General features: G+C 50.0%; 1 protein-coding gene across 6 annotated transcripts in view; it reads left to right on the top strand.

The window, feature by feature from the left end:
- Positions 1-23,640, top strand: part of LOC116942958 (rho GTPase-activating protein 26) — a 112,641-nt gene that overhangs the window by 48,888 nt on the left and 40,113 nt on the right. For 4 of the 6 annotated variants that reach the window (XM_032955469.2, XM_032955467.2, XM_032955468.2 and 1 more), the window contains 10 exons: positions 3,825-3,861; positions 6,043-6,105; positions 8,968-9,042; positions 10,224-10,311; positions 10,483-10,541; positions 14,200-14,305; positions 16,211-16,370; positions 19,751-19,895; positions 20,111-20,462; positions 23,061-23,165. In XM_032955469.2, coding sequence (XP_032811360.1) covers positions 3,825-3,861; positions 6,043-6,105; positions 8,968-9,042; positions 10,224-10,311; positions 10,483-10,541; positions 14,200-14,305; positions 16,211-16,370; positions 19,751-19,895; positions 20,111-20,462; positions 23,061-23,165 — 1,190 coding nt within the window. The remainder of the gene's footprint in view (positions 1-3,824; positions 3,862-6,042; positions 6,106-8,967; positions 9,043-10,223; positions 10,312-10,482; positions 10,542-14,199; positions 14,306-16,210; positions 16,371-19,750; positions 19,896-20,110; positions 20,463-23,060; positions 23,166-23,640) is intronic. The other 2 variants (XM_032955472.2, XM_032955470.2) reach the window with 1 other exon arrangement.

Raw genomic sequence — 23,640 nt, 5'->3', positions numbered from 1 at the left:
CACTCCAGCAGTGATCGTTTACAATTGATGCAAATTATATGAAAAATATATAGCAGTATTCCATCTCGGCTCATGGAGTGGACACAATAAATAATACAGACAGGACCGGGCGAAAGAAAATCGATCTCGCTCCTCCGAATTGTGACAGTTCGTCTAATCACTGTGGGTGGTGAATTATCACTCTGGGACCGGTTGGCACTGCTCTCTGAATCTAGTGACCCGAGTTCAATTCCCGGTCATGGCTAACATCAGTAGCAAGTGATATCCCCCTCCCCGAACCCCACCCCCCCCTCCCCCTCCCCTTACAACAGACCTTTACCAACGCACACAGACGGAGCGGTGCGATTAAACGTGGCCGAACAAAGCCCCACTTCCCACGCGTTCATCCAGCCTTATCGGCGATTTATCTATACAGCTTCTAAGGATCAACACCAGACGGCAGTGTCGCACTGTTGTAGTCGTGTCCTTACATTGCTATTTACAAGCCTGCCACTAAAATAATAACATTTTGACTTAAAACGTCGTCATATTTTTTATTATTTTATTAATTGTTAATAATTAATGTGATGCCCCGTCAGGAGCAGCCTTGACCAGACGCATGTTTAAACCCCCGGACTCTTAGCGCGTCGATGCATTCTGCCCACGCCAGTGCTGCCGCTGCTGCTGCACCACGTGGCAATGTGTTCTAAGAATCTTCAACTTTTATGGGTGCCCTTAGGTGTGCCGAGTTGGGTAAATCGCTGAGTGAGGGGCCAACGCGATCGCCACACTACCCCTGACCCTGCTGGGTGGACAAAGGCGGGGAGTTGGATTCAACAAACTCGTTCATTGTTGCTCGTCCCGCGCTGGGAGATTGTATCGAAGCGGCAATCCCTCTGGATCTCAAGTCCAGCGTTGCTGACCATTGCCCGCACACACACACGCACACAGACACGCACACGTACGCACACACACGCACTCACATACGCACGCACACACACGCACACAGACACACACATGTACGCACACACACACGCACTCACACGTACGCACACACACGCACGCGCGCACACACGCACACGCACTCACACGTACGCACACACACACACGCACACGCACGCGTGCACACACGCACACACACACGCACTCACACGTACGCACACACATGCACACGCACGCACACGCACTCACACGTGCGCACACACACGCACACACACACGCACTCACACGTACGCACACACACGCACACACACACGCACTCACACGTACGTACACACACGCACACGCACGCACGCGGCATTAATACATCGCACCCTGCCAGGAGCTGGTAATTCATTATCCAGAGCCTTTATTTGGCCCGTTCAGTTTTCAGTTTCAGTTTTCAGTTACAATCGGTGTTACGCACCGTGGCCAGGAAGGGAACTGCAGGTGGGTCTGGGTCCGCCACACTGCGTGCGAGCCGATGGGCAAATCGATCTCTGCCTACAGCGTGGATCGACTTACGTCGTGGGGGGGGACAGGGGGGGGGGAGATCTCACGAAGGCCGACCTCCTCGGACAGCGGCGAGTGCGGTTTACCCAGGGGGCAGTGCCTGACGCCCCAGCCGGGTGACTTCCTGCGACGTAGCCAGGGGCATCCCCCGGGGTGCCGCCCTTGCCCCGTTGCCCGGTTTGACCTCCCACGCGAGTGACCTCCTCCGCTCTTGTGGTTCTTAAGTCCCCAGCTGTGAGCTCCGTGCCGCGAGGCTCAAAGAGCAAAGCGCTGTCTGCCCTCTCTCTGCGGCCGTGTCACCGTGCGCTCGTGCATGTTGTGTGCGCGTGTGTTGTGTGTGTCCGTGTTGTGTGTGTGTGTGCACGGGTGCATGTTGTGTGCGCGTGTGTTGTGTGTGTCCGTGTTGTGTGTGTGTGTGCGTGCGTGCATGTTGTGTGCGCGTGTGTTGTGTGTGTCCGTGTTGTGTGTGTGTGTGCGTGCATGCATGTTGTGTGCGCGTGTGTTGTGTGTGTCCGTGTTGTGTGTGTGTGTGCACGGGTGCATGTTGTGTGCGCGTGTGTTGTGTGTGTCCGTGTCGTGTGTGTGTGTGCGCGTGCATGTTGTGTGCGCGTGTGTTGTGTGTGTCCGTGTTGTGTGTGTGTGTGCACGCGTGCATGTTGTGTGCGCGTCTGTTGTGTGTGTCCGTGTTGTGTGTGTGTGTGTGCACGCGTGCATGTTGTGTGCGCGTGTGTTGTGTGTGTCCGTGTTGTGTGTGTGTGCGCGCTTGGGGGGAGGGGATGATGAAAAACAAGACAGCCGTGGGGGCGGAGTGGATGAACAGCTGAAGGGTTGCGCGTAAATCTAAACGCCGTGCGACATTTCCGTCGTCGTTAGCCATGATCAATCCACTGCTGGATGAAAGCCTCCGCAAAGCCATCGCCGATCTGCAATGTAATAATCCATCGAGGTATGATTGCGAAAGGTAAAAGTGCAGCCCTGCAATTCCTTTCTCACGCCACTGCTGGTGCAAGGGCCTCCACTACAGAGAGCTCTCTAGACAGACTGCGGTGACAGGAGAGTCATTGAAAAATAGAGGGCGCGTATGAACCCGGGTGTGTGTGTGTGTGATAGGGGGCGTCGCTGTGACGTAGCGATGAGCACACCGCGCGATGAACCCGTCGAACCAAGTTTGATTCCCGCTCACAGCCAACGTCGGTGACGAATATCTGAACTCTTACTGGGACTCCCTTAGGTCGGCTTAGCCTTAAAAACGAGTACCTGGTGCGGTACGTTGACATCGGCGCTGGAGGGGGACAAAGGCGGCCGGGCGTGGTCCTGGCCACGCACCCCAAGCCGTGTGCCTTGCTGGCCTTCACAGGTGCTGCTACTCGTTTAACAGCCTATTAAAGCTCCACGTGAGATCTTCGTCATTGTTTGATTGTAGCTATGGTTTTTTTTTGTTGGGTTTAGTCGTCGCGGCCCGCAAGTTAAAAGTACGCTCTCACCCACGGTGAGCGCTCGAGAAATGTAATTCCTCTTCTTTACAACCAACACGTTCCCCCTGCGTGCCGCGATTCGTGCGCTCGGGCGTACATTTGAGCAGTTGCCCCGCCGTCGTTTCGCACGCCGTGCAGCGGTCCCGGGCCCCACCCCGCCACGGTGCGTAACACCGCTTGCAATTCATACCAACTCCCGGCCGGGTGCGATGTACAAATGCCGCGCCCACGTGTGCGTGCGTGTGTGTGTGCGCGCGTTTGTGTGCGTGCGTGTGTGTAATGGTCGGCACCGCTGGGCTTGAGATCCATAGGGATCGCCGGTTTGATTCGATCTCCCGGCGTGGCAGGGGAAACAATGGTCCAGTTTATTAAATCCACCTCCCCGCTTTTGTCGACCCAGCAGCAGTGTAAATTTATTTCACCACGGTTAGTTGACCGGGCAGGTCGCGTATGGCCAGAGTGGAAGAGTAGGCCAAAATATATTCTACTATGGGGGGGGGGGGGCTCTCCAGACTCTCCAGATTTCCCTTCTAGTGGAGGCCCTTCTGCCAGCAGTGGCACGAGGGAGGAATTGCAGGACTGCACCTTTAACCGGCTTGGACCCTCCACTGGGTCAACCCAACCCCACTAGAACGACGCGTTGGTGCGATCGACGTCAGCAGCGGGAAGACAAAGGCAGCAGGGCACAACGCGGCTCTGGCAACCGGCCCACCATCGCCCCAGTCGCATCGCGTTGGCGTTGTGCCGGCGTTACTTTGTGTGTCCCATTGTGCGAGTGTTTGCCGAGTTCCTGACTGTTGGCTGAAGTGTGTGCCGGTGCATGTGGTGCCCTCTGCGTGGCATTGCCGGTGTTGACCGGAGTCGGGCATTGTCTTTCAGATTTACGAACGGGCCACACACAACATTCCCGAAGAGAGTAAGTTGCCCTCGATGCAACCCGCACATCTGTTGATCAAAACGATCAGTTCGCTCATCCGAGTATTACGTGTTGACAAAATTAACAATGCCTCTTCACCTACCACATTCATTTGCGTTTCCACTTACATAAAAAAATATATTTACTCAACCTATCGGCCGCGACACCTTCCTGCAAGTGCATCTTTATCAGCCTGTGCCGATTCAATGCAGGCAAGTAAATGCTAGGCCGCCTTTGAGAGTCAGCATTTCATCAGCAGAGTCAGACTCGCTTTATCCAATGCTGGGAAATTGCCTGATGTTTATGTCACTTTTCTACGTGGGAGGAAGGTGTTTTTAACATTTTTTTACAACATTCTCCGCAAACGATGCTAAACAATTATTTGGCAGCCTGCAATTATTTCGCATTGCTTGGCCCAAGCCACTTGGATAAGTTTACGTATGTATTTATTTGCTTGGAGCAGCACAAGATAGTGATAAAGATAATAATACTCTTCTAAAAGTGTACTCGGATGAAAATAACTGTGGCAGGAGTGAATGCCGCACAGCTCAGCTGATGCAGATCATTACTGACAGTTTTTCGATGAACAATCCATATTCACAAATTCGTCACCGTGTCGCTTTTGATGGGCTTTGAAAAAAATGTGTATAGCAAACAAAAAAAAAGCCACAGGTACACACGACCCCTTTTAAAGTACAACTGAACAAAATAATGGTGATTTGATTCCTAGATCTTGGATTATGTACCACACACTGTGTGCAGGGCCAACATTGGTGGGTGTTCTGGAGGCCTCGGGCAGAATTCTGTATGGGGCCCTCTTAATGCCAACGTCCACTATTGCGTCCCAGTATATTTCGACCAAAGATCACACATTCGATATAAAGCATCCATTTACGAGGTGGCCCCTGTGGTTTAGAGATCAGAGCGGCGCGCTGGCACCGGTGAGGTGCCAGCTTCCTGTCGTTAAACGGGGTGCTCAAGTGTAGCGAGTTGACGAAGAGCAACACGGTCACCGATGGCTGCAAAGAAAAACCCTGCCATATTCAATTATTGTTCTGCACTTAATTTTGGCTAAATTCCAGCTCGTTAGAATTAAGAGTAGTGGATTAACCGGAATGTATGTACGTTTTTCAGCTTCAGTTTTCATTTATTTGGTATAGCCCTGTGAGCCATTCGGCTCTTGAATCGGGTGCAACCGCAACAAATAAAAAAACAAAAACATGAACAAGAAAACATCTGAAAGTGACTATGTGACTGTGCAAACAGAAAATCCATGGAAAAAACAGTAAAATATTCCTGAAAAATCACCGTACACCAACGCTGTGTGCAAAAATCCAAGTGGGATGCAAGTCAAACAACAACCACAAGAAAACTTAGATTAAGGCCCCATCAGTCTAACTCCGTACTACAACAAATAAACATGGCCAAACCAAAAAACGTTTTCGAAATCACCAAAATAAAGCCATAAAAGCAATGTAACAGTGATCATAGGAACTATGACCGAATTTTCACAATAAACGACGTAAACAACATGTAACACCAAACCCTAGAGCCATAGCTGAACTTCCTTTGCACCGTACGTAGCCAACCGTGCTAATGCTACGACTGTCACTCTCACACAGAGCGAGTGGGAAGTACCCCCCCCCTCCCCCCACGGTGTGTGGGTCACGGGCCACTGGAAGGGATTTCAGAGGAAGCTCTGCCATATCCGTGGGCCCTTCTGTGCCGCCAAGGTTTCTATCGCAGTGCGGAGAGATCCGAGAGGAGGCTTCGCCTCGCGACGTGACGTCGAGAGCACAATTGAGACCACAATTGATGGAAACAAATCTTAACGTAAATGCATCCACTGTAATAACTATATATCAGTGTAAAAGCTCAAATGAAGCTTGCAGCAATTACATCAAATGAGAGTGTCAGCTGTTATCTCCTCAAGAGAGCATTGTGCCCAAAGCGACGCCTGTTGTACACTTTGCATTTTAAGGCAGTGCTTCTGGCTAATGTAAGTTTTTGTTATTTAAGAGATGGCATGACAGTCGGTCTCTCGCAGGCAAATTGTCCCTCCACCCCCCCACCCAGTAACTGGGTGGCGGCCCTGCCCGTATGGGTTTGTCGGTGGCACAAGTGGCACGGTTTTCAAGGCTTTTCCTAATTTTGTTTGGTGTCCTCTGTGTTGGTATTTAGCCACCCTCAACGACATGGGCTTCCAGTTCATACGCAAGTGCATTCAGCTCATCGAGGCCGACGGTGAGTGTGTGTGACGCAGAGATCCGTCTGCACGGTGGCTTCCATCCCGCACACACGGCTCGGGTGGTTTCAGGAATTTAAATCTGAAAAATAAAAAATCGATGTTTATGATTTGTCCCAGAAAGGCGTGACTTGTTTAAGCACAAAAATAAAATTTACTTGACTAGATATGGTATTTTTTGATGATCCAGATATTTTCCTACGCAGATTTTGTTTGTTTTCGATATCCAAAACCATGACATGAAGTAACGTCACTTATATGGCATAATATTCATGCTGTTTCCACCAAACATTGTCACGAGGCACCGCTAGACATGACTTTCGTCAGCACAAAGACCACGTTACTTAGGTGATATAAATCATCAAAAATTATCCTTGAGAATCCAAAATCCCGCCCCCCCCAATTTTTTTTCCAAACTTATCCATAACAGATTCCCATCTCTGTATGAGCCAGCAATGCTTGTATGTATGTTGAACTTCTTTCGCACGGTACGTAGCCAACCAAACCTACATGGCACTAAATTACGTTCACGCTGCATCATCACCGAGAACAGACCATGGAACACACGGCGCGCGGCCCATAAGTTAGGACACAGGGTTTAGTCAATACATTTTTTTCACTGGCATTTAAAAAGAATATTTTCGTTAACATTTGATCTATTAATATCAACGTTTCTTCTTCCTGTGAGAGTCACCTGAAATCTGTCATTTACAAAACTCGACCAAGAACCCTGTGAATGAATTGAGAGACAAACATCATTGATGAATGTTCAGAGATTACACAATGCAATCTTAAACAAAAATAGTCCTAAGTTCACTCCAAAATAAAATGCATGCATCGTGCATTAATGTTAAAGGAGGTCAGTTTGAACGTATGTTAAAATAAAGTAAATAAACCCGATGCGATTTGTAACTTAATTATAACCCTATGTGTCCTGACTTCTGGGCCACCCTCCTGTATAACAACTCAATGCCTCGAGAGATAATTGCTGCATTCCTTTATCTGCTTACCCCCCCACGTGAGTAGAGGCTGAAGGTCGATCCATGTCGAGCAGGTGGCGGCCGAGTACCACTCCATCTGTCCGTCCTGATTCTTTCGGTTTGGCCATGAGTTAGCGAAGATACGGGAGGCAAGAGCGTCTGTAGGTCTACGTTAGCGGTGGCAGTGGTGGTGTGTGGATAGGAGTGAGTTTTTGAGCAAGGTCGAAAAAGGTTAAAAAGGTTTTTTGTTTCTTTTTAAACGAAAATGTATAACTCCTTTTGTATTTTTCCCTTGTTGGGGGAAGTCAAAAGTTGTAATTTTCTCTTCATATTCTGTTCAGCTGAACCCTTGCGTAGGTTTTTATTTATTAACGTTCTCTTTTGTGCCGCTGAAAATGCCTGCCGAGCGGACAAATAGATAACGAATCACGCGAACGCGAGAATTGACGCCGAGGATGAAAAAAAGGACATGCACCTCCAGCGATTTGAAGTCGCACCACTCGCACCACACACAAATATACTGCACAAGGGCAATTATTGGGAAGTGTCTGCGTGGGATTTTTCATAAAATACATCACTTTCCGTTGAGGGCTCAGCGGATGGAACATGTTTTGTGTTTTCTTCTCAATGTCATCCTGGTACTTCGGCCCGCTGCTCCTAACAGTAAAAATAGTAGCTGCATGTGTAGTAGCTACATGTGTAGTAGTAGCTACAAGTGTAGTAGTAGCTACAAGTGTAGTAGCTACAAGTGTAGTAGCTACATGTGTAGTAGTAGCTACATGTGTAGTAGTAGCTACATGTGTAGTAGTAGCTACATGTGTAGTAGTAGCTACATGTGTAGTAGTAGCTACAAGTGTAGTAGCTACAAGTGTAGTAGCTACATGTGTAGTAGCTACATGTGTGCTAGCTACATGTGTAGTAGTAGCTACAAGTGTAGTAGCTACAAGTGTAGTAGCTACAAGTGTAGTAGCTACAAGTGTAGTAGCTACATGTGTGCTAGCTACATGTGTAGTAGTAGCTACAAGTGTAGTAGCTACAAGTGTAGTAGCTACAAGTGTGGCAGCTACAAGTGTAGTAGCTACATGTGTAGTAGCTACATGCGTGCTAGCTACATGTGTAGTAGTAGCTACATGTGTAGTAGCTACATGTGTAGTAGCTACATGTGTAGTAGCTACACGTGTAGTAGTAGTAGCTACACATGTAGTAGTAGTAGCTACACGTGTAGTAGTAGTAGCTACACGTGTAGTAGTAGTAGCTACGCGTGTAGTAGTAGTAGCTACGCGTGTAGTAGTAGTAGCTACGCGTGTAGTAGTAGTAGCTACGCGTGCAGTAGTAGCTACGCGTGCAGTAGTAGCTACGCGTGCAGTAGCTACTCCGCGTGCAGTAGCTACTGCACGTGGAGTAGCTACGGGCCCCGCACTTTCAAGGACCCCACGCTAAATGCTTTCAAGCTATCAATTCCGGTTCAGTAATTCTGCACTTGCTCTATTACTATAGTACTATACTGCCTTCAACGTTTATGAACGACTGGGTGTTTAAGGTTATCGATTTGTCGTATTATCTAGCTGTGTAGCAAATGCTAAAATACAATTACTTTACTATGCAAGTAAAAAATGTGTAAAATTTTGATTTAAAGCTTTCGTGACCGCAGGGATTCATATTGTGAATGTGAAATTGTAGTTGTTTCTCCGCATTTACATCAGCCATACGAAAGAAGTGGACCGTTTTTATTTCCTTTGTTTACGAGCGGCCCGCACATACTTTGGATGTGATCGTCCATCCGCCACTGGGTGGAAGAGACCGTTATGAGCGACCGTTAAAAGCTGTTGTTGTGCGACGTAATCGGTGGTGGCGCTGGCCGTGTGTGCGTGTGGTGCGCAGGGCTTGAGGAGCAGGGCCTCTACCGCATCGTTGCGCCCACCATTAGGGTTCAGAAGCTGCTCAGCCTGCTCAACGGTAACGGCGTTCCCCCCCTCGCGCGAGTCACCGATTTCTGACCAGGCACGACTTGGGCTACCGGCGATTCGCATCTGCAACTCTGCACGACCCAGAGAGGGGGGGGGAGGGAGAGAAGGAAAGTGATGAGAGATCAAGCGATGAGATAAAATCATTCGAGAAGGTTTTCATAGGCCAATATCATTTTCCGTGAAATTTGCCATTCGCGAGCGTCTCCGGAACGTATCCCTCGCGAGAGGAACACTACAGCAACAGCTGCGATTCGCCTGAAGGTGGTGGGCCCAGGGGGGTGAGTGGTGGTGGGCCAGGGGGGGGGGGCAGGGGGTCCACGTAATTTATAGCAAATCCATTACGACGATCACGTATGCGGCAGGGTATGCTGCGATAACTTCTAAACGACGTCGAAACGCACGACACGGCGAGACGTTTTTTTTGTTGTAGTTTTTTTTAAGTTATTGTTTTATTCCAAATTACGGGTGCACGTGAAGGGGGGGCGGGGGGGCTGCGAAATGTCTGTTGGCAGCGGGAGGAGAAGGCACCCCCCGCGACTTGGCTCTCGTTCCTCGGCCTCTCCATCGTGAGCATGCTTTCTGAAAGTAGGAGATAAAAAAATAATAATCAAAATTCCCACTGCCTTCTTCTTGTTGTCCGAATCCTCGTTTTAACGTTTAACTTGGTGGCAAGGACGGTGTGTAGCTGCCAGCCTTTCTATCGTACAGCCCTTTGTCTACTGCTGGATGAAGGCATTCCCTCCCCTCCCCCCCCCCTCATTCTGTGTTGGTCATGGGCGTTGTGGGCCCATGCTTTACCTACTTTACCATGCTGGTCGGACAGTTGGGGTGGTCCAGAACCAGATTGCATATCACTCGCTACCGATGTTATGGCCGTGGCTGGGAATCAAATTCGGCTTTCCAGGTTTTTTGTGCAATGCTTGAAAACCAGCGTGTGCCGCCTATCCAACCGGCGTACCTTTTGACCCGATCCAAATACAAAGTAAAAAACAAGGCAGATAAATTATGAAACAATGATGACAAATAAGCCGTGCGCGGTTATCCAGGTTTCCTTTTGCAGCAGGAGATGGGAGATGTGGTATCTTGACAGACTGTCGCCCGATTTGTGGCAGGGAATTGATGGTTTCATTGTGTTGCTGTTCCTTCCCCCCCCTCCTCCCCCACCGTTAGAGTGCCACTCGCTGGATGACCTTGACCTGGAGAACGATGACCTCTGGGATGTGAAGATATTGAGTGGCACTGTGAAGGCCTTTCTCAGGTTTCTGAAAATATTTTCCCATTTTATTTTGCACTGCACCATCTCCCAAGCCCCCCTCCCCACGTCCCCCACCACGTCTCCCCCCCCCCCACTTCCCTTGTTGTTCGCCGAGCCCGTTCGATGCCTCGGTCTTAAAAACTCATTGTCCGTATTTCACCTTTTCTGCCGCAGGAATCTCCCCGAACCACTCATGACCTTCAGGCTGCATCAGCGTTTCATCACGGCTGCCAGTGAGTCACGAGAAATGGATGGATTTTTATCAGATGTTTTTGAAAGTAGAAGAAAACATTTAAGAGAATAAGGTACAAAAAAAAACATTGATCGAAACATCTGCGTTATCTCTTAAAACTAGAAATGCCTAAGCGCTTACTTAATGATTAAAGTCGGGGGGGGGGGGGGGGGGTTTGGGCGAATTTGCAGCGACGCGGTGAAAAAGGAGTTTGTTGCCTCGTGTTGCCCACAACTTCACTTGCTGCAACCTCGCACCGTCGCCGAACTTTTTTAACGTCGCGTAGAATTGTCGTCCGATTTTTCACTGCGTTTGTGCCGGCGCTCGTGATTGGCCTCGAATCGAAAAACGGAGCTCAAGAAGCGATGTTAATTGATATTAAAACATGATGATAACGCTCTTAACAAGACGCTACGTCTCACAACAGAGTCGCGGGTGGTTGCTGTCGTTCGTCTGGAGATTCCAGACGGGTCGAGTTGGTTGTCACACTTGAATGAGCGTTCGGCACGATTGGAAGAATGCAAATTCAAATCCATCATCTCACCAGGGTCAATAAATCAAGCACCCAATTTAATTGTATGTCAGCAGTGCTCTTAAGCATATCCTGGCCCTGCCTTGGGAACGTGTAATTTCCACCATTGGCGCCGGCCTGCCATTGGAGATAAAGCACCGCAACCCACCCTTTAACCCATCTCTTAAGTGCGGTCGTCACCTGCAAGGCACCGGTTGAAACGAGGGCACCGTTCTGTTATTAAGACAATGCTATCTCGTGCCGGATCGCAGCGTGTGCTGAATCCTGTCTAGCGCCGGGCCTTGTGTGCCAAATAGACCGCTTGCAACGCCCCCCCCCCCTCCCAAACCCGGGCACGCTCTCTGGCAGCGCAAGCTAATCGCTGCAATTTTCCGAGTTCGACCCAAGGTAATGCCAATTTCTTGTTTTTACACCGCTGTTTTATTCCTCTCTGCCCCCCCCCCCCGTCCCTGTGTGGATCGGCTGCATGCCACTGACACTGCCGCAAAAACAAAATCGCAGACTCCTTTCTTGGCTCATGAGAATATAATTAGAGTCGCGGAGTTATGCGACGGTGCGATGATAAACATTCCGTAGGAATCCTACATTTGTACAAAGTATGTTGTTAAGGATCTACGCCAGCCAGGTGTTCTCACACTCGTGCCTTAGATCTCGCAATGAATATGAATGCCGTGATACGATGCATTGATTCACCCACGTGTGGAAGCAATTTAAACAAAGTCAAAGTGATTTTCTGCTCAAATGAGTATTGATGCACTGGTGCGCATCTCCCATCTACAGTCCTGAGCCACTGGTGGAATTCATCATTCCTATGGCAGGGGTAAGTCCATCCATAGGACAATCACTGTTGACCTTCCCACAAGGTGGTATCTTATTTTACCCCTGCAGCCATTTAGAGGTGCTACTCTTATATTGGCTCAAGGATAGAAAGAGGAGTTGATTCTTGAATTGGCGGTTTGAAAAGACAAAGGCAATGTCCGATCACGACCCTGAAACGTGCCTGCAACGTGCCTGCAACAGCAGCAACAACGCCTCTTTATTTACCCAGGAAAGTCTCGTGGAGTCTCATGACTCCTTGTCAGGAGGCTCCTGCATTGGGAAGGTTTGGCCAGTGCCACCGTTTGGGTTAGGAGTTCTCGGGGAGGGGATGGAATTTAAATATCTCTACACAGATGGATTCAAGTAAACATTGCTGCACTTGCCATCGGCCAGCCTACAGCACGTGGCATTCCCAGGCATTCGCCCTTCCAAGGTCATAGCCGAGCTCAACCTCGCGTAGCTTCCGTAAAGCTCGCATGATCGGGAAAGTTCAAGGTGATTTATAAGAGGCAGTACAGCAAGTAAATAGCTGACCGATTTGTACTAAACTACAATATATATGGGTTTTTTTTTATTTTACCAGGTAAGGCCCACTGAGCTATATAGCTCTTTTTTCAGAAGTGACCTGGCTATTACAAATGATAGCTAAACGAAATGGCTTATCACGTGGAAATTTATATCAGCCAAATACGCACGGGTAGAGCGTGCAAACCCCAAATATATAAAGCAGGCATCAGGGTCAGGATCAAACCCATGACCTCCTGTATACCAGGCAAGGTAGTTAACATCTCGCCACCGCGTACGGACTTGGGTGCCCCATTCCTCCTTCACCCTGCGTGGTACTGAGAAGGAATTTTTGGGAGAGTTGCTCAAGGGCCACGAGTGGAGATTTTCTAGTTTCCATTGAAGCTTTTCCGATTGAGTAAAAAAAAAACCCAACTTTTTAATTGATTCTCTGTCCTGCTCAATGTAGCTGCTGCGTAATTGTACAATCGATGCCATTATCCGTGCTCATCTCTCGATATCGATCACGTTAGGATTACAGCTTTAAGAACAAAACCCCAACCGGTTACTATGATGAAAGGGGGAAAAAAAAAACACAAGCTCATTTACGGTGGCGATTTAACCGCGGGGGGACACTACCGCGGTGTTAACGGTCGGCGCGCTGGACTTGCGATCCAGAGGTCACAGGTTTCAATTTGATCTTCCGCTGTGGCGATTGAAACGGTTGGCGCAGGGTGTCTTAAACCTCACCTCGTGTCAACTCAGCCGCAGCACCAACAGGTTCCAGGGCAGTTTGTCGATGGGCAGGTCGCGTGCGGTGGAGTAAAGTGTGGGTGCTCCCCTCCTCGAGCGAGCCGGCGTGAAAGAGTGAGCCTCAAAAAACTGCAAAGGGGGGGGGGGGGGGGCGCTCTTGAGCCTCCTCGAGTGGAGGCCCTTCCACCAGCAGCTTCGTGAGCAAGCATTTTAAGGCCTGCACCTTTGGCCAGCGCATAATTATGTATTTATTTATTTGAACTGCCAGCTCCCTTCGGGCCTGCAAGCGCTGCGTCTCCTTAGCGGACAACAGGAACAGATGGTGTTGGCGGCGGAGCGCCCTGTGTTGTATCGGGCTAGCGGCATCGCCGACTCTTCACCCCGCCGCGCCCGCGTCACACAAGAGGGAAATTTCCAGGCAATCGCCGCTGACAATCGTCACCGACAATGGCTTCCGCGCGCCGCTTTGTATTGCACAAAAAAAGGACACGTGTGTGCATCATTGCAACGGGGGTGGCCGCCGGGTGGCTCAGAGGTTGGAGAGCTGAGCTTGCCACCGTTGAGATCCTCTGTTTCCTTTCAGGTTTCCGCCGCGTCTGGTAAAACCGGGTTCTCGAGTCGCATTGAGTTTATGGTCTCGAACCATTTGCTGACGGCTGCACAATACAATGCCATTACATTAACTGTGGTGTTGGGCTTAATTTGCCTATATTCCAGCTCTGAGGATAAAAACAAATATTCGGTTTGGCTGTCATGTGATGGACATTACTCTCTGTAACAGGGTGGGTGGGGGAGAGTACTGCCCACTACTGTGTGGACCAGCAGGGATCTGAAAGGTAGCTCTGTGATATCCGCTTCCGTGGGCCGTTCTCGTCTACGAAAGGGTTGCATTTGCTCTGCTCGTGATCTGCATTGGAGTCTCCATCTCGCGACGTGACCCCGATTGCACAACCGGGATGAAACTGGGGGACAAAAAAACATAATTTTAACAACAATAAAAAAAAGACGACTTTTGCTAACGTACCACGACCGTGTCCGACCGCGCGCGCAGAAATGGACAACGAGGAGGACCGCATCGAGTGCGTGCATGGCCTTGTGTACGACCTCCCGGAGTCGCACCGCCAAATGCTCAACATCATCATCGCCCACATCTCCAAGTAACTCTCCCCGCCCTCTCCCCGCGCTCTCCCCACCCTCTCCCCGCGCTCTCCCCACCTTCTCCCCGCGCTCTCCCCGCGCTCTCCCTGCGCTCCTCGCCGACTCGCGCCGCCCTCGGCCGCTGGCCGATGCAGGCCGGTGCTTGCTGCCATTTGGCTTGGCGACGCGACGCGTTTCATTAACACGGTTGGCTACGTACAGCGTGAAATCAGTTCAACGTACACACGTACGTACAGTGTGGAGGGGACCGGTGGCTCGTAGTCGAGTATAAGATAAATTGTCTGCTGGCTCGATTGAGGAGAGGCTCGTTACGATTGAGGTATCTCGTCAACGGTGTTAGCCATTGCTGGAAATCGAACTCGGGTCACTGGGTTCGCAGAGCAGTCCGCTAGCTGCTGTGCCATTGCTACACCACCAGTGCAACAGTGATAACATTTGAAAACATTCCCTCTGTGTGCGGGTTTTTCCCTCAGGATGCCGCTGTGAAATGCCTTCCGAACGCACATTGCCCCTGGCACAAAGACATTTCGGCACCACAATTATTATTATTACGTACAGCCCTTTGCCATGCTGTGTGGGTGTGGGTCATGGTGGTTTATTGTGACCATACTTCACCACGCTGGTGAGCGTGGCTTGGCGAAGCGGATGTTAGTCACGCAAGCATTCCTTTATTAAACAAATAAAAGTTGGGAGTCCGGGCCCCGTATAGACCATGCCGCAAATATTTCACAGCGGGCGACTTGTTATAAAAGGAAAAAAATGTGTTAAAAAGAAAATGATAAAAACGTCCATAACGTCTGCCCAGCCACCGCATGCACGTGAGCTGCTGTGAAGCATCGGGGAAAGGCTTGCTCTCTCGCTCGCTTGCCGATCGGTACGCACAAAGTGTCACATGCATTCACCCCTGGGGCCTGGATCGTGAGAACTGATCAACCGACCGGTCGTTGTTGATGCGAACTATTCGTTGATGGTGTTAGGTTCAGTCTCCAGCCCTTGTTATAATTATTATTATTATCCACTCGATCTCTCTGGCTTCTGTGTGTGCTATGGAGCAGGGCCACTGCCCGAATCATCTCGCCAATTCACAAACATTTTTTATTTAACCCTTTGCTATTCCGAGGCATCTGCAAGTTGCAGGGAGGGGTCCCGTTCACCACCGAATCTCGGAACATGCAAGCGGTTAGCGTTAATTTGATTTAGACTTTTAGAGGTATAGCGCCGCTGTTTTTAAAGACACATTTTACTCACCGCAAACAACTGTAGTGACACGACCACACTCTAAGATAGCCGGTGTCAAACTTTGCCACACGCCTTCCCGCATGGCCTTGTGGGAGGCTCGGTACTGATGACGTTATTTTATACAGGGAGGAGGTGGAAGAAAAACTTATGACGTACGCCATCGGAATTCGAAAGGGTTAAGGGAGTTGCAGACTGTGGCGGCAGCAGAAAAGAGTGAGCGACCCCCCACTCAGCATAGGTTTGACAGGGGGCCTCCGCACAGAGCCTTGGATGCTGGAACAGCGAGTTCATCGCCAGGGGCGAAGGATTTTGTGTTTCCAGCACTTTAGCGACCAGATTGGAGCAGAATGAATTGAGGGGTGTCCTGGAAGAAAACAAATTCTGATGACCCACAACAAGCCCATTGTCCAGAGGAGTGGCGTTATTGTTGAGAGTGGGCGAATCAAGCGGACGCGGAGGCGAGGGAACGAATGCCTCCGGGGGGGGGGGGGGGGGGTTGGGGGGTGGGGATCTTTGTAAGGCGGCAGCGAGTGCGACCTTGAGATTTGGTCCGGGGTGGCCATCGCGCCGGTGGCTCACCCGGCGCTGGGCCGCGCGCCATCGTCCCACCGGCGTTGTCTGGGCCCCCGGCGTGACGTGTCTTTCCCGCGTGTCACCGCGTGCAGCGTCGCGAGCCACAGCAAGGAGAACCTCATGACCGTGGCCAACCTGGCCGTGTGCTTCGGCCCCACGGTGATGAGGCCCGAGGTGGAGACCGTGGCCGCCCTCATCGACATCAAGTTCCAGAACATCGTCATCGAGATCCTCGTGGAAAACTACGACAAGGTGTGCAGGCGTTTCCACGTGCGCTCCCCACCCCCCCCACCGTTGTACCAACCTTGGTGGGTGTGTCTGGAGACCTCGAGTAGAATTCTGCATGGGACCCTCTAATTCCACCGTCCACTATTGTTCAACCCTACAATCCCGCATCCCAGTATATTTTGACCCAAAGACCACCTATTCGAGACCACCTGGTGAAGATTCCAGGCCACGTGTTGACAACGATGGTGAACAAGTGGGAGACTCTTTGACTTTTTGAAGCTATTAACATCACACTTGTTATCATGTTACAGTGCATTATCCGTTCTCTTTCCATTAAAAATGAGTCCCATTTTATTGAAGCACCCTGTATAAATCATCCAGCTGGCACCTCTGATGTCCTAGGTTCGAATACAGGCAGCTGCCTATCGATAAACCGGGTCCTCAAGTGTCGTGAGTTGATGATCTCAACCCTTTCACCAATGGCTCCAAAGAAACCCTATCACATTCACTTATTGTGCTGCACTTAATTTTGCCTAAATTCCAGCTCTTGAGATTTAAAAGTATCGGATTGACCGCCGTATGAATGTTAAATTTCTTTTGCTCCGTACGTAGCCAACCGTGCTCATCGGAGGTGCGGGGGAAGGACAACAAACTAAACACAAAAAGCAGTTCTAAAGAAATTAGTTGAAAATCTAGCTTTAAAAGTGCATTGCTCCAGTGGCTTCCAAATATCGGAAGGAAGAGACACATAGAGACCCACAGAGATCCACAGACTTCTATAGACCCACAGAAACCCACAGAGACCCATAGAAATTCGTTTTCATTTCTTTGTTGTCGCGATCCAATGAGTTGTCGTGGTTTGAGAGCATCGCAATTTAACTCGTGAATCGGTTCCCTCTTTCCGTTGTATTGTATTGCGTGTCGTGCATTTGTGCGCATCATTGGCATCATTGGCATCATTCACGCCTTGTGGCGTCATCTGGTCGAGCACCAATTGGGTCGAGGCTCAAAAGAAAGCCGTCCCATGGTGTGGACCAATCAGTTTCAAGGACAATGCATATATTATCATAGTATTCATAATAAAGGTTTTTGGGTTAGATCGCGTTTATTTATAAATGTGTCGTAACCCTCCACCACCCGACACGGCCAATCAGCAAAAAAAGTGTCACGTTGACAAAAGACAAATAATTCACTACTTTAGCCCACCGGTGTGTTGAAGAGTGAATCCACATGCTGGATGTATTTACCAGCGAAACGTCGTACTCAAACTGTAAATGTGGATTCACTCTTCAACACACCGGTGGGCTAAAGTAGTGAATTATTTGTCTTTTGTCAACGTGACACTTTTTTTGCTGATTGGCCGTGTCGGGTGGTGGAGGGTTACGACACATTTATAAATAAACGCGATCTAACCCAAAAAACCTTTATTATGAATAATATTGGTCGCGAAAGACTACGTGTTAAACTGATTATCATAGTATGTTTTTTTTTTGTATTTTGACTGCAGGTATTGTGGTTAATGCAGTAACATGAATCCTCGTAAAAAGGTTTCAGTTTTGTTGCCAGAAAAAAGGGGAAAAACCCTATTATTACATCATTGGTATTGTCCGTCTCGTTCGTGTTGTACGTCTCTACTGCACCGTTCCATTTTCGTCTCATCACATTGTGGCGGCGGCGGCGGCAGACGTGGGAGCCACTGCCGCCGCACGCCAAGTGCGCATGCCGTGAGATTGAACCCAGCGACCCGAGTTCGTTTTACCCTAAACATAGTTCAGCATCAGTGTAAAGTGACAACTGCAACGGGTCCTGGACCTCCCCTTGATAAAGGGCTTTAAATAGAAAAAAATATAAACTGTTGCTTTTCACAATGCCATACGAAAGAAGAAGAAGAAGAAGGGATTTAAATTAGTTGATATTCCTCGTAGAGAGGGCTGAAGTCAAGGGTGAGAGCCACAAGGGCAAGCCGAGGACAAAGTCTTTTCGGTTGGAGGCCAGTGTAAAGGCCAGTCGAGGCCAGACCCCCTATGGCAGTATTCTTCACTAATTTTCGGAGGTGGGGGCGGCACACATTTGAAACCATTGGGCTTTGGCAGCACGATGATGATGGTCGGGGGGGGGGGGGGGTATTTAACACTTAGGCTTTCGCGACCAATGTCATACCTAATACAGGTTTTTTTTTGGGTTAGATCGTGTAAATATAAATGTGTCGTTAAATCCGCAAGATGATGCTAGTTGTAATTACTGGCGAAACGACGTACTCAGATTGTAAATGTTGTGGCTTTGCACTCCAACGCACCGGTTAGTGCTGTACCAGTGACGAAGTGGCATGTTCTGTTTACGTGACAAACCTTACCAGTTGGCTGTGGCGGGTTTAACGAAACATTTATATTTACGCGATCTAACCCCAAAAAAACTATATTATGGAGAAGGGGGGGGGGGTGTTTTCACATTTGTGCATCGTCGGGGGGGGGGGGTCGGGGATCGCACGTCAGGGGGGCGTACGAAAGGCCACAGGGGGGGCCGCCAGTAGCCCGTGGGGGGCCTTGCAATGAAGAACACTGATGTAGGTGGTTGACGCTGGCCAAGGCTGGGTCCCCTGAGGCCAAGTTCTCGGATTGAGGCAAGGAGGAGGACCCGAGACCGATCTCCTCGAGCCGGCATCGTGGCCGAGGGCTGGACTCGAGCACAGAAGACCACTTCCAGCCTTGCTTTACATCGCTCGGCATTTTTTACCCCTTGGATTTGGCTAATTTACAGGCAACGGCAACAAATTAACAGCGGCGGCTTCAGTTCAGGAGGTAAAGTCCCCACGTGCTGATCAGAATTATATTCTGTTCGTGTTGGAAGCCTTGGTTCAAATATCTCTTGCACGGAGACAGACCAACGTTGTAGACCTTTGCCAATGTGCTGGGAGCTGCCGGTACCGCCTTTCATGACCGTCAAGAAGGTCGAGTGATTGTGGATCACAAGAAGCTATTCGATGTGCTTTTATGAAGAGCCAGTCCATGAGAAAATCTTTGGGTTTAATTTGTTCTTCGATTCACATATTTTTTTACTTCATTTTGAACAAGCAAAAAAAGGCTTCCTTGTAAGGAAAGAAAAACGATTTAACATCTTTGTTATATTTCTGGTTTGAAAAAATATTCACACTCTAACACAGCAAACCGACATTTTAAACAAAAAAAAAACATTCGTCCTTGTCTGTTTACCGGGAGCAAGTGGTTCCTAAGCTCAGAGCGTACTTTTTCTGCCAAACTTATGTAAAGAAAATAATTCCCGTGTGGATGACGAATGAATGCGCCGTGCGGTTAGAAAGGCATTACTCACTCACTTTCTGCCCGTAGTGTTATTCTTCCCCCTCTAAGGCACGGCGCGGCAATGTCCTGTTGTTTGCCCGCTCGCAGATCTTCAAAAAAGTTCCGAGCAACCACAGCGAGTTCCGCAAGACGCACATCTCGGCACGGGCCAGGCGGTATCGGCTGTCGATCCGCAAGCCCCCCCCGTACCGCCCTCCAGACCCCCCCACGAGTTCTGCACGCTCCAGCAGCAGTAAGTGCCCTTCACCACCCCCTGCCCAACCTCCACTCCACCTCTAAGTGGAGCTCGAACACCCAGGATCGTGTTTTTTCTTTCTGGGCCTGTGCTCGGTAAAATATAAAATAGTACAATAAAATAACAACAACAACAACAACAACAAAAGTACACCACGTGCGGCTGACATGGTCTGCCCTCTCTCTTGTCTCCCCCCCCCCCCCCCCGACAAGAGGAAGCCAGGTCCGGCAGCCGCAACGGCAGCGTTAAGCGACCCATGATACCACCGCAGCCGCCACCGCCTGTGCCAGGTGGCGGCGGCGGCAGCGGCGGCAGCGGCGGCAGCGGCGGCAGCGGCGGCGGCCGTGGCAGTTTTGGTGCTGGTGCCTCGGCCGCAGTGTCGGTGAGCTCGGCGCCCGCCATTGCCCCTGGCCAGGCGGCGATGGCGGCGATCCCGTCGTCGCCGCCCGCGGGCCCCGCTGCCCTGCTGGACAAGATGAAGCGGCACGGCGGCCCCTCCAACCCCCGCGTCGTCTTGGGGAACGCCGAGCCGGCGGAGGACGGCGTCGGGCGCAACCACTCCCCGTACGTGTTGCGCGTGCGCGCGTGGGTCTCCACACACAATATGTCAGCGTTGAACATGGGCCCCTTCGTTTACGTGCCGTGCTCTCACCAGTAACATCTAGAGACCCAGCATCAATTGTTTAACAAAGTCTGAACTGCCGATGAGACCCAGAAGGTCGAAACCGGCAAACACAGGTTGTTTAGTTAAATGCTACTGGATACTATTGTACTAGACGGCCAAAAGGCCGATGACAGAAAAACATTTTATTTGTATGTGTAGGCATATAATCGAGTTTGTTATCCTGGTCTAGGTGCTGCGACGATGTCACCTTCACTTAGTGGCAAATAGTGGCTGTTGTTGTTGTGTATGTTTGCGTCTGTGGGTCTGTGTGAGTCTATGTGATCTCGAACAATAGTTGCTCGCACTTTTAAATACGATATGGGGGTGGGAGGATGTTCATCTTCATGTGTGTATCGATCTTAGATATTTGTGTGTAGGTGTCGGTCGTGGGAAAGGGTACAATTTTGATCCTTTATCAGGGCATCTTAAAATCCAATTCAAGCCACTTTTAATGTTTCTGCCAAATCACCAGATTTGGGCATAATGGGAAGGACTTAATTTGCATTTTGAAGTGGCAGCATTAACAAGAGGGGGGTGGAATGAAGACGCTTGAGCCAGGATACATATGCTGATTCAGCCTTTTGCGTGGGGGGTTGGGGATGGTGGGCTAGGTTGGTTGGAGTGGCAGGTTGGCTAATATTCTGGAGTAGGTAAAGGGAGGCTAAACTGGCACGGTTTGGCCATGGAATAAGAAGAGGCAAAGATGATGAAGGGCTGTGGAGATGACACCAGTGCAGGGCAGATGGAGTCGAGAGGGAGGTCGAGGTGGGGGGTGGGGGAGATGATACATACAGGACAAAGTGGACTTCTTTATTCAGAAGAGAGGCACAGGTTAGAAGAATTTATGAGCAGCCGACCGAGTATGATAATGGGACTTTGGGCCGAGAAGAAGGAGAATGCTGAACGGTGTTGCGACGCCTGGAATGCGTGAAGTGTTGCGTGCCTCCCTTGGTATTGGTTACCTGGAGCAATCGAATGCTATGTTGTGATGCCATTCTCATTATGGTTATTCTGAAATCTCCGTATTTCTGTACATTTAAATGATGTAATCTCCAGCGAAACGTCACACTCGAATTGTAGATGTTGTGGGTTTCCTCTCCGACACACCGGTGATGATGAAGCAGTAACTTTATTAGCACGTTTTGTTTACGTTATAAAACCTTACTAATTGGCTCTATCGGTCGGTGGCGAGTTTAACGGCACATTTATAATTAGGCGATCCAACCCAAAAAAAACTTTATCATGGATAATATTGGTGGCAAAAGCCTCCTACTACATCATTAGACCTCCTTTGCCAGTACCAAAATATAATAATAGGGTTTTTTCTCTTTTTTCTGGCAACAAAACTGAAACCTTTTTACGAGGAATCATGTGTGCATTAACCACAATACTTGTGGTCAAAATGCAAACAAAAAGCACATTCCTACGTGTTAAACTTAATGAGTGCATTGAGGTCGTACGCTGCGTCGGTTGATTTACAAGCCCCCTCATTGATCCCAAACCCAACACTGGGACAATGGCGTCCCCCCCCCCACGCCGTATCAGCCATGGGGGGCTGTTTGGCCATACTTCACCGTGCTGGTCAGTGCGGGTGAGTGAAGGAGATGGCCGGGACCGGCTCGGATATCACTCTGCGCTGACATGAGTCGCGACCGTCAATCGAACTTGGGTCGCTGGGTTCACGGCGTGGCGAGCTGGGTATCTGTAGGGAAAAAAAAGAGCTTTTACAGCTCATCGGATTCCTCCAGTAATAAATAAGTAATGAATATTTATTTATCACTGAACCGCTGCGCCACCACTCTCCCGGAATTGAATACCCGTTCCTTCAAACGGTTGTGCGTGTGGGAAGACGCGGTTGTGATGAGGACGCTCCCCATAGACTCCGCGGGCCATGTGAGCTCCCCCCCTGTCTCCGTGTCGCCTGCGGTGCGCGCCCTAATTCTCGCGCCCGCGTTGAGATCGTGGGCCCCTTCGCGATCAGCGACCTCGGCCACATTGAGAAACAATAAAACAAAGTTAGGCGTTGGCTTAGTTTTTGTTTAAATTTCCAGTTGCTACTAATCCCCAAACTTTATTTATTTGGTTTCGTTTAATCCGATTCGTGCGTTTACTTGTGCTGGCTAAACAATTAATTAAAAAGGCTATTTGTGGTTTAAGCTTTTCCTTTTTAATCGTCCAGTACCACGAAGCACCTTTGCCAATTTACTTTTGAGTTTTCGTCACTTCGCACTTAACGTGCGTTTGCTATTTTGACGGCGACAGTCCCCGCTCACACATTATTTTGTTCGCCGCATGCTTTCGTGTTTCTCCGCTTTGTTATCGTTTTTTTCGCTTCTGCACTCCGCATCTGTTTTGTTTCCTTTTGATCCTCAACGTGTTTTCGGTTTTGGATTTTGGTGCCGGCCCTCCCCTCCACTTCCCCCCCCCTCCCACCACCACCGCTTACGCACCCACTCTCCCTCCCGTCTCTCTGACCGCCTGCCGCCCCCCTTTCCCAGCCTCTCGCCCCCTAACCCGGGCGAGCCGGGCTTCCCGGAGGGCTGTAGTGCGGAAGAACCCTGCTGTGCTCGGCAGGGAAGGACTCCAGTCCGCCGTCGATCCATGTACGTTGCCTCTTCCTGCGCAGCATAATCCACGTGCATTGCCACTTCCTGTGCAGCACGATCCGCGTACGTTGCCGCTTCCCGTGCAGTAACGTGGCCAAGAGTTGGCGCTGTGTGCGCGAGCTAAAGGAGTGCTGGGCCAACACGTGCATCAGATCGTGTTCCCGCCCACGAATCGTTGCCCCGTGAGAGCCACAGTCCTCGTCATTATCTCAGCTCGAAATCGGCGAGGGCACTCCGTCGGCAAGCCTAGGCTGAGCTGGCGCCCCTAGCACAGAGGGGAAATGAAAGCTATATTTTCTCCAACATGGGGGGTGCTTGGCATGACATCCGACGTTTCGTGTTGGGAGCTTCAGGAGCTGAAGAAGCTCCCCCGCCCGCGGAGCGAAACGTCGGTTATGGTGCCGAACAGCACGCAGGGGTACAAGCCAAAAAATAATCGGAGCGCTGAGCAGCACCACACTTTGGATTCGGT

Source organism: Petromyzon marinus, chromosome 16 (assembly GCF_048934315.1).
Source record: "Petromyzon marinus isolate PM22_M1 ecotype Great Lakes invasive population chromosome 16, UKy_Petmar_22M1.pri1.0, whole genome shotgun sequence".
NCBI lineage: Eukaryota > Metazoa > Chordata > Hyperoartia > Petromyzontiformes > Petromyzontidae > Petromyzon > Petromyzon marinus.
The sequence above is the reverse complement of the archived record's forward strand: the minus strand, read 5'-3'. Positions and strand labels throughout refer to the sequence as shown.